Source organism: Salvia hispanica, chromosome 2 (assembly GCF_023119035.1).
Source record: "Salvia hispanica cultivar TCC Black 2014 chromosome 2, UniMelb_Shisp_WGS_1.0, whole genome shotgun sequence".
NCBI classification, from domain to species: domain Eukaryota; kingdom Viridiplantae; phylum Streptophyta; class Magnoliopsida; order Lamiales; family Lamiaceae; genus Salvia; species Salvia hispanica.
In genome coordinates this window covers 20,493,818-20,505,542 of record NC_062966.1, presented here as the reverse complement: position 1 = coordinate 20,505,542, position 11,725 = coordinate 20,493,818, and the positions used below count along the sequence as shown (strand labels likewise).

The 11,725-nt window shown below is 40.7% G+C and overlaps 2 protein-coding genes and 1 pseudogene across 3 annotated transcripts; all 3 read right to left on the bottom strand.

Moving 5' to 3' along the window:
* LOC125206442 overlaps positions 1-1,955 on the bottom strand; it is an 8,823-nt pseudogene extending 6,868 nt beyond the window's left edge.
* A 2,189-nt stretch (positions 1,956-4,144) lies between these two features.
* LOC125204473 (phytyl ester synthase 2, chloroplastic-like) lies at positions 4,145-7,264 on the bottom strand. Of its 2 annotated transcripts, none has more exons than XM_048103136.1 (13): positions 6,962-7,264; positions 6,845-6,896; positions 6,683-6,738; positions 6,441-6,599; positions 6,241-6,345; positions 6,046-6,145; positions 5,832-5,940; positions 5,626-5,756; positions 5,189-5,555; positions 4,990-5,103; positions 4,831-4,916; positions 4,601-4,710; positions 4,145-4,533 (listed from the first exon to the last, which is right to left on the bottom strand). In XM_048103136.1, the coding sequence occupies exons 1-13, from the start codon at positions 7,233-7,235 to the stop codon at positions 4,343-4,345; spliced, it is 1,854 nt and encodes a 617-aa protein (XP_047959093.1). In that variant the 5' UTR covers positions 7,236-7,264; the 3' UTR covers positions 4,145-4,342. The 2 variants fall into 2 exon arrangements, with proteins under 2 accessions (XP_047959093.1, XP_047959094.1); XM_048103137.1 differs by having other exon boundaries at positions 6,046-6,142.
* A 1,514-nt stretch (positions 7,265-8,778) lies between these two features.
* LOC125206441 lies at positions 8,779-9,754 on the bottom strand. Its single transcript, XM_048105695.1, has 2 exons — positions 9,320-9,754; positions 8,779-9,126 (listed from the first exon to the last, which is right to left on the bottom strand). Exons 1-2 carry the CDS (start codon positions 9,752-9,754, stop codon positions 8,779-8,781), a joined length of 783 nt encoding a protein of 260 aa, XP_047961652.1.
* Between the last annotated feature and the right edge of the window lie 1,971 nt (positions 9,755-11,725).

Sequence of the window (11,725 nt, the reverse complement as noted above, 5' to 3'; positions counted from 1 at the left end):
CTAACATATGTAGATTAAGAAATAACATTTTATAAAGCCTAGTTTTTAGATAGCATAAAGACACGTCTTGTTGTTAGATCCGTTCGTGCTATACCACATCAATGTCAAAATTATTTCGAAGGCTTAGAAATATCGGATCGACATTGCAACCTTTCACGATAGGTAGCCAAAGCCTATCTAGGTTGTGAAATTCTTCTTTTCTTTTGCAAAGCATTGCATAGATCGACCGTGTTACCTTAAAGTGGACAACGCCACAACCGGTCTACTAAGCAAAAGACTTAGACTTTGTTTACTTCTTATGCATTTAAATGTTTGTAAAACATCTTATAAATGCACAAGCAAACACAATGTAATAATAATAGTGATTCTATTCGTGCGAGACTGCCGAATAATCGAATCGGGTTAAAAGTGGATTGTAGAGTTTTACGTATACAAGCAAGATTCTATTCACGGAAACTTGCTCGAAACATGCTTTTCAAGATACCAAACCTAACAACGAGTCCGTGAAAACGGGAAGAGATATAGCATTCAAAATTTTTAACGTAATCGACGTATACTCTTTGGATTAGATGAGCATGGCTCTTTCCCGAACTCCCGCAAATTTGATCCAAAATGCATGATGGTGTATGAATAGGCGAAAATTCGATTAATAAAACTGCTCTCTTTGAACCAAGGACTGATGGCATACCGTTTGGCGGAAACTATATACTTCCTTAATGCTCGAGTCCACCTCCTCTGACTTGAGAGCTCGAGTCGAAACAAACTAAATATTAGTAAACGTCTTCCTTCATCAATCGAACTGTACCTTGAAAAGGAAGTACTAGATAGCCTACACATATTAGAGTAATGAGCACACAATTTTAAGTAGTTAATGATATTAATACAGCATCTAATTGATGGAATTAGGAAAAGGTGTGCAACAAACAAGATAACATAATTTCGAGACACTAAAACAAATTAGATGCAAGCGGATAATCAATTTTTCGAGTGTTAAATAATATCTCGTTGTTTTCTCAAATATATGGGGAAAAATATAGCTTTTGCCCCCACGAATTTAATGACGAAGTACGTGGTAACGATATCGACCACCAAGTTATATATGCTCCAAATAAATGGAATAAAAAACAAAAAATACAAGAAATGGTCAAAACAATGTTAATCACGATATATGTAATGCAAACATTTCAATTATACTTACAACTCGACGAATCGAGGCTCCAAGAAGGTTCATGAGATTTGCATTCTTATCAAGTTGATCATTTCCCAAAGACTACACTATGAGTAAGTAGCAAAAAAGGAGAATCGCAACCGAATATCCTATTACTATCGATACTACCAAGATGCGATCAATGAACTTTGTCTTAGGAATCCAATAACCAACTTACCCCTTCAAACACCATGAGTTAACACATGCAAATGCACATCTTAAAGCTCATTTTACCCTTCTTTTAGTTTTGAGCCAATTTTTAAAAACTAGACTACTATTAAGTTACAAAATTGATTCCTCAATTAAATCTCCAAAACTCCAAGACAGAGTTGATCACCTCAACATACAAATGACTTACACATAACCCTCAAATAGAAATCAACAGTCATGAGACTCCCATTACTAATTTTCCATAGCATAAAAAAATTCAAGAAATGGATCATGTGCCTAAAATCATCAAAAAATTTCCCGAGCCCTCCAACTACCTTCTAAAGGAATGAGATTTCCTCAAACGCTTCTCATCAATGGAACCACCTTCTTCCCGTCCGTGGCGCTTATGAGACACGTCGACAACTTCACCACCCACAAACCACGGCCTCTGACGCTTTAGAATTGCAAAAGCTGGTAAATATTGGGTACTGTATAAAACTATAAATACGTGAATATCTGCAAATAAAATAATCACGGGTGCCTGAGTGAGAGAATCGGAAGCAAATTTGCTTGTTGGGGGAACCAAAACACCAAACATCCGGTGGTCCTACGGAGAATTAAATTAATATTTTTGGAAAAACAATACAACTGTTACTAACAAAAATAAATCACTTCGGCTCATAGTAGTAGTTTTCTCGTATGCATCAATAAACAATAATGATCATTACTGTGATTATTAATTTACGTCTCCACTTTCTGCCGCATGAAACTCAATTGCGATATAAGAGCATCTCCAATGATCGGCTAGCGACCGGCTAGCCGATTCTTCGCGCTGGCCGATCGGCTAGCCGAACCATTGGAGGCGGCGAGCGGCTAACCGGCGAGCCGATCGGCGTGGGAAATAGGCGATTGCGGGTCGCGGCGTGGGCTGGCCGATGCAGCTGGCCGCCATTGTGGCGGCCCGATCGGCCAGCGCCGCCATCGCCGATTTTTGTTTTGTTTTTTTTTTTTTTAAAAAAACCTATATAAACGCGATTTTAGTTTCATTTTCATTTGCACCACTTGTTTTAACGAGTTTTCTCTCTCTCTAACTTTCTGTACAAGAGCATCATCGAGCGATGAGTAACGCGGGTGGTAGCGGTGGTGGTAGTGGTGGGGATGCTGAGAGAGTACGAACGGAGGATGAACGAGGCTATGAATGCCTACATGAACCGCGGGATGGAGAGCGGTACATGCGTAGGGTGGAACAGCAAGCGATACCTCGCCCTCCACGGGTTATCCACCGCCGAGCAGTGATTGATCGGGATCACGCCTGGGCTGCACATCAGCGGCTTATACGACGACTCACTTTTCTTTATAGAACCCGCGGTTTCCTGCGAACATGTTCTTGCGGCGTTTTAGAATGCGCAGTGGAGTTGTTTATGGGCAAGCATCGTTGGCGCATTAGAGCGTCGACATCTCGTGTTTCCGCTTTAGGCACGATGCGGCTGGCAGACCCGGCCACACCCCTATTCAAAAGTGCACGGCGGCAATCAGGCAGTTGGCCTTACGGAGGCGCGGCAGACATGTGGGATGAGTACCTCCACATCGGTGAGTCGACAGCCCTGGAATGTCTGAAGGATTTCTGTGGGGGCGTGATAAACGTTTTCGGTGAGCAGTACCTTCGAAGCCCTACTCCCGAAGATTGTCGGAATTTGATGCAGATGCACGGGGAGAGGCATGGGTTCCCCGGGATGTTAGGCGGCGATAGATTGTATGCATTGGGAGTGGAAGAACTGTCCGACTGCCTGGAAGGGGAGCCTACACGACCGGCTACAAGTCAAAGAATCCCACGTTGATCATCGAGGCCGTAGCTGATTACTGACTGTGGATCTGGCATGCGTATTTTGGGGTAGCCGGGTCGAACAACGACCTCAACGTCCTGAAGAACTGCGTCTCCCCTCTTCAACGAGAAGTGCCGGGGCGTCGGTCCGGCCGTCTCATTTGTGGCCAACGGCCCAAGGCATGATATGGGCTACTACTTGGCGGATGGGATATACCCCTCGGTGGCCGGTCTTTGTGAAGACGATCAGGCAAACAAGTGATGAAAGGAAGGCCTACTTTGCGGAACGACAGGAGTCGGCGCGCAAGGACGTGGAGCGCGCATTTGGTGTGCTCCAGTCTCGATGGGCGGCAATTAAGGGTCCAACGCGTTTGTGGGATGTCGGATGCGTTTCCCAGATAATGTACGCCTGCATTATCCTGCACAACATGATCGTCGAAGACGGAGGCGTACAACTGACTAGTTGGGCCAATGATGATGGGTCCAAGCCACGGAACGGCCACCCCTAGTGTACGACGTGGGGTACCTCTCGATGAAGCCGGCCACCTCAAGGAATTTGCCAACATGCGCCAAGTGGATGGTGGATGCTCATATTCAACTCCAAAAGGATATAATTGAAGAGTTGTGGGCACGGAGGATTGCACGGCGATAGTTTTTTTTTCTTTATTATGTACCTTTTTAAATGTAATTTTTTTTATCTATGTACCTTTTTTAAATGCAATTAATGAATTTTCCCGTATATGTCTCGTAAATTTAATTCCGTAATTTAATCGTAATTTTAATTCCGTAAATGTAGTATTTTTGAATTATTTTTATTGCGGCTGGCCTATGGCTGACCTAAATCTGATGTGGCAGGTGGATTTTTAGTGCTGCTGACGTGGCAGGGGAGAAACTGCTGGCTGATTTCTGGCCGATTTCTTGCCGAAGTACCATTGGAGATGCTCTAAACAAAGAGTCACTAGTCAATAAAGAACATTTCGTATACCAAAAAAATGTTTCGAAAAAAGAACCCTTATTAAAAAGGACTATGTGAACTTTATGTGCAACTATAGCAATCAATGCAAAAATATCTGTCCTAATAAAACACCGATCAGTGCAAAATGAGGATATAACATGGAAAGCCAATGCAGTGATGAAGCTTAGAAGTGTCTCTAGAAGTTTGATCAAACTTCAAAAGTTGGGACTGGGGAATCGAAGCCATGGTAGCTCTGATAAGCCAGACGAACTAAAAGATTCCTATATGGATCCTTTTCTCTTTTGTCCTTCAAATACTCTATGCATTTCTCTGTCTCTCTCTTTACCTCTAAATACACTTGTCTTGCTTTGTCTTTGTTTGTCAATACATCCTTCCTTCCTGCATCAACACACCAAAGCAAGACATGTTACTTTTAGCTTGATTCAGACACTATATATACTGCTACCTTCTGTGGAGATTGGCTCCCCGAACAAGAAATAAAATCGGCCAGGCAATTTCGGTAGAGCAACGGGACAGTACAGAAATTGCTTCCCAATCTCTCCTTCTGCATTACTCCTGTATCACCATTTTTACTCCCAAAAATGAATAAAGAGAGATAGATAATCGTAAACTTTTACTTCGAATCACAGGAAGACCATTGCTTGCATAAAAGATAGTATTGACTATTGACTTTACCTCAACCTGGCAGTCTCTTTAGTTAGTTCTTCTATTAGGGCCTTGAGAGGTGGAATCTTCATCTGATCATCACAGTCTAATAACAGCTGGTTTCAAAGAAAAAAAACAATTTGAAAATTTGAAAATGCATAAGACCAATAAGAGTGGTTGGAATCTTACTTGAAGAACATCATCCTCCCCAACACTACCAAAAGGCACAATTTTCGCCCCAAATCTAGCCGCCATGCGGACAAACTCTGGTTCGTCTGGCCAAATCAATTTGTGTTCCTCACCCTGAGGATGATGATTGAAAGATTGTATATGCCCAAAAAGTCGTACTCCTATATAATACGTCAAGCAAGTCATAAACTGGACGTACCTTACGATGGAGTGCTTCCCTCGCTCCTCCCGGGTACAGCAGAACATGAGACTTCAACGAAAAAAGTCTGTAGAGATTATTTGCTGAAACTGGAACTCCACCAGTCATCCTGACCACATCAAACAGTGGATGGTCTTGTATTTTTCCATCCTTTGTTTTTTCGAAGAATAATGGGTGAGCAATCGTGCGGAGTTTGATGTTCTCTTTAATCCAGAACCTGGACAGAATCGGGACAAGGTCCAACCCAAGAATCATATGGTTGCTAACCAATAACACGGGTCCTTCTGAAGGAATTCCTGCTAGCCCTTGAACTACCTTTCCACTCACAGTTGACAGCATAACGGGATCCACGGCCACATCCATCCATCTGAGATTTGTTTGTTATTCAAACTATGTTAGTTTTTGTTGCATCATGTGACATTGACTATACTCTTTACCTAAATGGTTCACAAGCTGACTCCAGTTCAGAAGGGCTTGGTGGCAAGAAATCTGCCACATAATCTGCGGATGCTCCACGACGGTAACAACCGGCACACTTTATTGCTGCTACTAAATCAAACTTATGATCCTGTTTATAAAATGAAAATTAACAGTCTATGTTGCCACCATTGGGAAACCATAAAAAAGGACATTGTTTCCTTGCCGCGAATAGAGGATCATCGTTGCCAATAAACGAATGGGTCTGAGTATTTGGCAGCATGCTGCTAAGTCTTTCACCTTCTGTTATGCTTGTCGGGAGCATATCCCTCCCACTGCACATGTTTGACCATAACTTAGATTCATCAACTATGTGTGAAATTAGTGTGATATCTTATTTGAAACATGAAAAATCGAGACAGCAGTGAATCGAACTTAACCTTGTAAGTATCATTGTCTGAGCTTTGACATCATGAAGATGCGAACTCAAATATGTGTGCATCTCCTGAATCATCTTCAGCTTCCACATAACCGTTTCTGCTTTTGAATTCCAATGGTTAAAGCAAGTAAGAAAGTTGATAGAATTAGCATATTCAGATGATCAGTGTTGGTTAGTACTTAATAAGTAGGAAAACCTGGTATTGAGCTCATCCAGTTGGGAAATCCAGCATTGAGTTGGTTATGGATCATATTCGACAAAGGCAAAACACTCTGCACCAAGCATTTGCTTAGATTTGTAGCTGCCCTTATGCAAAACAACACAATACTACGAATGTTACCAATTTGTGTAAAGATTCATGGCTGTCTTGATGATATCTAACACACAACTCCCTACCTGGATTTGCCAGGATTAGAACAAAATCAATATCGGGATTTTGTGCAGCAACAAGAAGTGCAAGAGATGCTCCAAGGGACTCTCCAACTAGATATATTGGCCTTTTTGCTGATTGATCTTGCTCGTCCCTAACCGTATTCTGAACTAGCACCACTAGGTCTACAACATCAAGATATAAATGAAAATATATGCAGAAAAAAGTTATAGGAGAATGAGAGTGAGAGAGAGAGAAAGAAAGGGACCAGCCAGTGGCGTTCGATCTGCTACAGGAACATGCAAGCACCAAATATCGAAAATCCTTTATACATGCAAAACATAGGAAGGATAACACATGTATGAGGTAAAGGCTTGATTACATATGTATGTAGTTGTATAGATGCTCATCAAGTGGAGGAAGAGCTTACTGTCCAAGTTTTTCATGGTGCAATGTTAGACCAAGTCCGTTGCCATCGATCCCTGTGAAACTACATCATCATCAAGCTACATATTCCAACATGTACAGGAGAAACAGAGAGACAGACCTGGTAAGAAGAGCAATAGAGGGGAGCTTGTCGACCTGCGACCACACTGCAAAGGCGAAAACCACCGTGGTGGACCACCATCTTCATCATAGTCCATCAGCCCTTTGGAGCCCAAACTATTATTAATCTTGAAGCTACTTGCATTGGCATACAAAGCAATTGAGGGGCTTCTGAAAGTTGGCTGAGAACTCTTGATGAGTGGCCGGAAACTGGTGGCGTGGAGACCATTTACTACAGTATTTGCTGCCATTGGGTGATACATAGCCATGATCATGAATATAGATGGTTAAACATCTTAGCACTCCCAACATTTCCCCAAAAAAATTATCGGATTGGTAATAGTTGCACGAAATTAGCATTTCAACTAAGACTTGGAACACATGATGCTTGCTCGCCTTGTGTCAAGGCTGGCATAACTTCTCTAACACTACTAGTATAATACTTGCTCTAATCAGATAGTTCAAATTAAATACTACTTACATAATAATTTTGGTCCGTTTGATCGATCAAATTAAATGCATATTTAGTCACCAGTAACTTGTACACAAACCTACTTGTATAACAAGTTTAAAGTTTATAGAGAAGAGTATTCTAATGGTTGCTTATAAGTGTAGGAAATTAGTGTTTGCCCCACTAAATTAAGTAAAAGTAAAAACAGGAAATAGCAAAGTTGTGTTTGCAATATGTAAGGACGAAAATGATATACAAAACCAAAAGTATTTTTTTGAAAGCCCACGGTTGTTGCTCTTTTGTAGAACAAACTAAGCCCATAACATAACTGCGGTGTCTTTATGATGCAATTTTCTCATCCTTTATAATACAAGGTGGTGAATTGACTGAGTAATGAAAATAAGGGCTGTTTATTTTGAATGATAGAATTGACTGATAAAAATATCAATTTAATACACATGTTTACATATATAGTTTGATGGATTGTTTAAATATAAGCTATAGTTTGACTGACCCCTCTATCTTTCAAATACTCATTATGTTTGATCAATCCATCTCAAAATAAACGTCCCTAAATACACATAAGATATCAATACGTACGAAATTCAAACTCATTACCTTTTAATCATTAATCCCATCTCTCCGAACTTATCCCCAAACGAGATGAATAAGTTTAATATCCAACAAAATACGAATACATGCATCCACATTAACTCAGAGTTATTTGTAAAAATATGTATATAAATTATTACTATAAATCTAAGCTCCTGTTATGTATAATTTGCAGAGTGCACTGAAAGTAAATGCTACATTAAACAAAAAAAAATATTATTTTTTCATCTTAAAATGTCACTTTCATAATATGATACTACTATTTGTTAATTTTGTTTTAGCGCACAATTATTATTTGTTATAAAAGAACAAATTAAGAAATGGTCCTTCTCTATTTTATTTTCTTTCTTAGAATTAGGAGAAACGGTCCTTGTCAATTACTAGTATTCAAATACAATTCCAATATAAATACCAATACAGCATAAAATCCGAAAGTACTAAATATTTGTCCTATAAAAATCTATCAAAGCCAACAAAATTGGTAAATGAGTGGGGTTGTATTTATCCCTAGGGGCATCCACAATGGGACGCCCTATGCACCGCCACGTCAGCATTTTATCCACCTCCTATTTCACCTGCAGTGAGACGGACTATAGCCCGCCCTAAGCGACGCCCTAAGCATTTTTCTGTTATTTGAATATTTAAATACTTCAAAATTTGGAAAACTAACTTCATTTCATTAAAATTCAAACATTACAATACGAAATAAAAAAACTATAATTTCTCAACGGCGGCGGTTGCGGTTCCAAACTTCTTCAATCATGTCGGTCATGAGCTGAGTATGGTCTTGTTGGTTGCGCATTGAGGCATGTCGCTGTAGAACCGCACCGAAGCCCAGTCGGTAATCCTCGAGTGACCGGCGAGGTCGCCGTGCTGGAGCTAGATCCGGCTTCATCATCCACCCAATTGGTGACATGGTCACGTTCTTGTTCGACTATCATGCTATGCATGATGATACACGCATACATGACGTCGGCGATGACGTCCTTGTACCAGAAACGCGCCGGACCTTTCACGATTGCCCACCGCGATTGGAGCACCCCAAAAGCCCGCTCCACATCCTTCCGCACGGACTCCTGCTTTGCCGCAAACAAGATTCTCCTCTAACCAATTGGGATCGGCCAAGTAGTACCCCATATGATGTGTGCGGCCGTTGACAGTGAACTGAATGGCCGGACCGCGACCCCTGCACTGATCGGCGAATAGGGTGGACGAGTTGAGGACGTTGATGTCGTTGTTCGACCCGGCTACACCAAAGTAGGCATGCCAGATCCAGAGGCGGTGGTCAGCGACGACTTCTAGGATCATCGTCGGGTGGCTGCCCTTGTAGCCGCTAGTAAATTGGCCTCGCCAGGCCGTCGGGCAGCTCTTCCACTGCCAGTGCATACAGTCGATGCTCCCTAGCATCCCAGGGAAGCCGTGCACCGTCTCGTGCATCCGCATCAGGCTCTGGCAATCGTCAGCAGTCGGGCGTCGCAAATATGTGTCGCCAAAAGCCTCCACAACTAACTTTAAAAAAGTCTTGAGACATTCGCGGCCAGTTGTATCCCCGATGTGAAGGTACTCGTCGAACATATCCGCTGTTGTGCCGTAGGCCAACTGGCGGATCGCAACCGTGCACTTCTGCAACGGCGTAAGTCCGGGTCTGCCGATCCCATCTTCCCGATCTTGGAAGTACTCATCACGGGCCTCCAACGTGTGCACAATGCGGAGAAAAAGATCTCGGCTCATTCTAAAACGACGGTGAAAAATATTCGGGCCCCACCTTGGATTCTCGGCAAAATAATCTGCGAACAGACGTTCGTGCGCTACGTCGTGCTCGCGGGGGAACAAACGTCCGCCGTCGTATCGGGCAAGGGACCCGCGCCTCCGCCACCGCCGCCTGCTCCCGGTGCATTTGTGCCAAGCATTCCGCCTTGGCTTCATTAACGGCATCGAACAAGGCTCGAGTCAAGGCCCGTCTGCAGCCATCCGATGTACTCAAATCGTAGTCGTCGGGATTCATTTTTGAGTCGATGAGAGAGAATAATTGAAGAGAAATTGAAGAGATGTGAAATTGGAGTGTGTGAAATGGTAGTGAATAGTAGAGTTTAAATAAGAAATTTTTTTTGAAAAAATTCAAAAAAAAAATAGAAACGCGTGCCCATCGTCTGCATCGTCCACAGTGGCGGACGATGCGACGGACGATGGGTATCCTCCTCGCATCGTCCGCGGACGATCTATCGGGCTCGGACGATGATTAACTCATCGTCCGCGATGCTGCAGTGGCGGACGATGCGACGGATGATGCATCGTCCGCCCCATTGCGGATGCCATAAAGTTGAAAGCTACATATATTGTTGCTTTTCCACCAAAATTGAGTTGGTTTGCACCATTGAAACAACTTGTACGATTACAACTGGATTTTCTTACACTTTGACTACAACTTTGGGATCCAAGGCACTTTTTCTCTATCTCTTCTACAACTATGTCGTTTTACATGCATGTATATTAACGATGATGATCGAATTGTTCTAATAGGGTGGCGGTGCGAACATTGTTTAGCAAAGATGTGATAAAATGCCTGATCCAACTGCAAAATTACCCAATACTAAAATTGTTTCTTCCAATTATATCTTTTCATATTTAATTTTTCAAAATAAAAATAAAAAAATAAATTTTTTTACATACAACATGGTATATACTCCTTCCATCCATTAAAATTGTGCGGGTTCATTGAGCTAGGATGACATGACTTCTCAAAAGAAAAGATGACTTCAAAATTAATTATTACACTTATAAAAAGTCTCATTTATATATGTGTTAATACTTTTAATTTAATAAAAAAGTCTTGTTTTTATTTAAAGTTCCATTGCAAAAGTATTATACAATCAAGTGTAATAATAATTTATGAATAGAAAACATGAGAATTTTAATTTCAATAAAAAAAATAGAGAATTCACATTTGTTTTAAATTAAATGTTATTTATTTTTAAGAGAATTCACATTTAACCACAGGAAAGATGTAAAAAAAAAAAAGTTAAAATGTGCATATTATTTTGTATACGGACATATTAAAATAGCAAAATGTACATGATTTCATGGGATAATTTTGTGAGACGCATTAAAATAGCAATTCTTGTAGTAGGAGTATCATTTTATGGGATCGAGAGAGTAATTACATTGAATAACTATTCAGTTAAATATAGATTTTTATAAAAAAAAAAGTAAAGCTTATTTTGTTGGTTTTGCTAACAAAATATGTATATACTAGTATATATGCAGTAGTAGTACATGATAAGATGTGTACCGTGTATTCCTTCCGTTTCATAGTAGTGGAGTTGTTTCTCTTTTTAGTAAAAGTCAACGTACACATTTCTTCTCACTTACTTTACTCTTTCTTACTTTAATTTATTCTCTATTCATCTTCAACCTTTTTTTATTTCCTAATTATTCATTTACTTACCTCATTTAACACAATTTTTCTTAAATTGCGTGCCGAAAAGAAACGTCTCTACTACTACAGAACGGAATCGAGTGTCGAAAAGAAACGCCTCTACTACTACGGAACGGAGGGAGGATATATTTAAATTTCCAGCTGGTTTTATATAAAGTTGGCTGATATTTTATCTGTGTGTCACCTCCAGTACATACAATTTGCTGTTACAGATTAGATCAATCATTTCTGATAAAAAAAAAAGTTTTCAGTAGATAAATAAACTC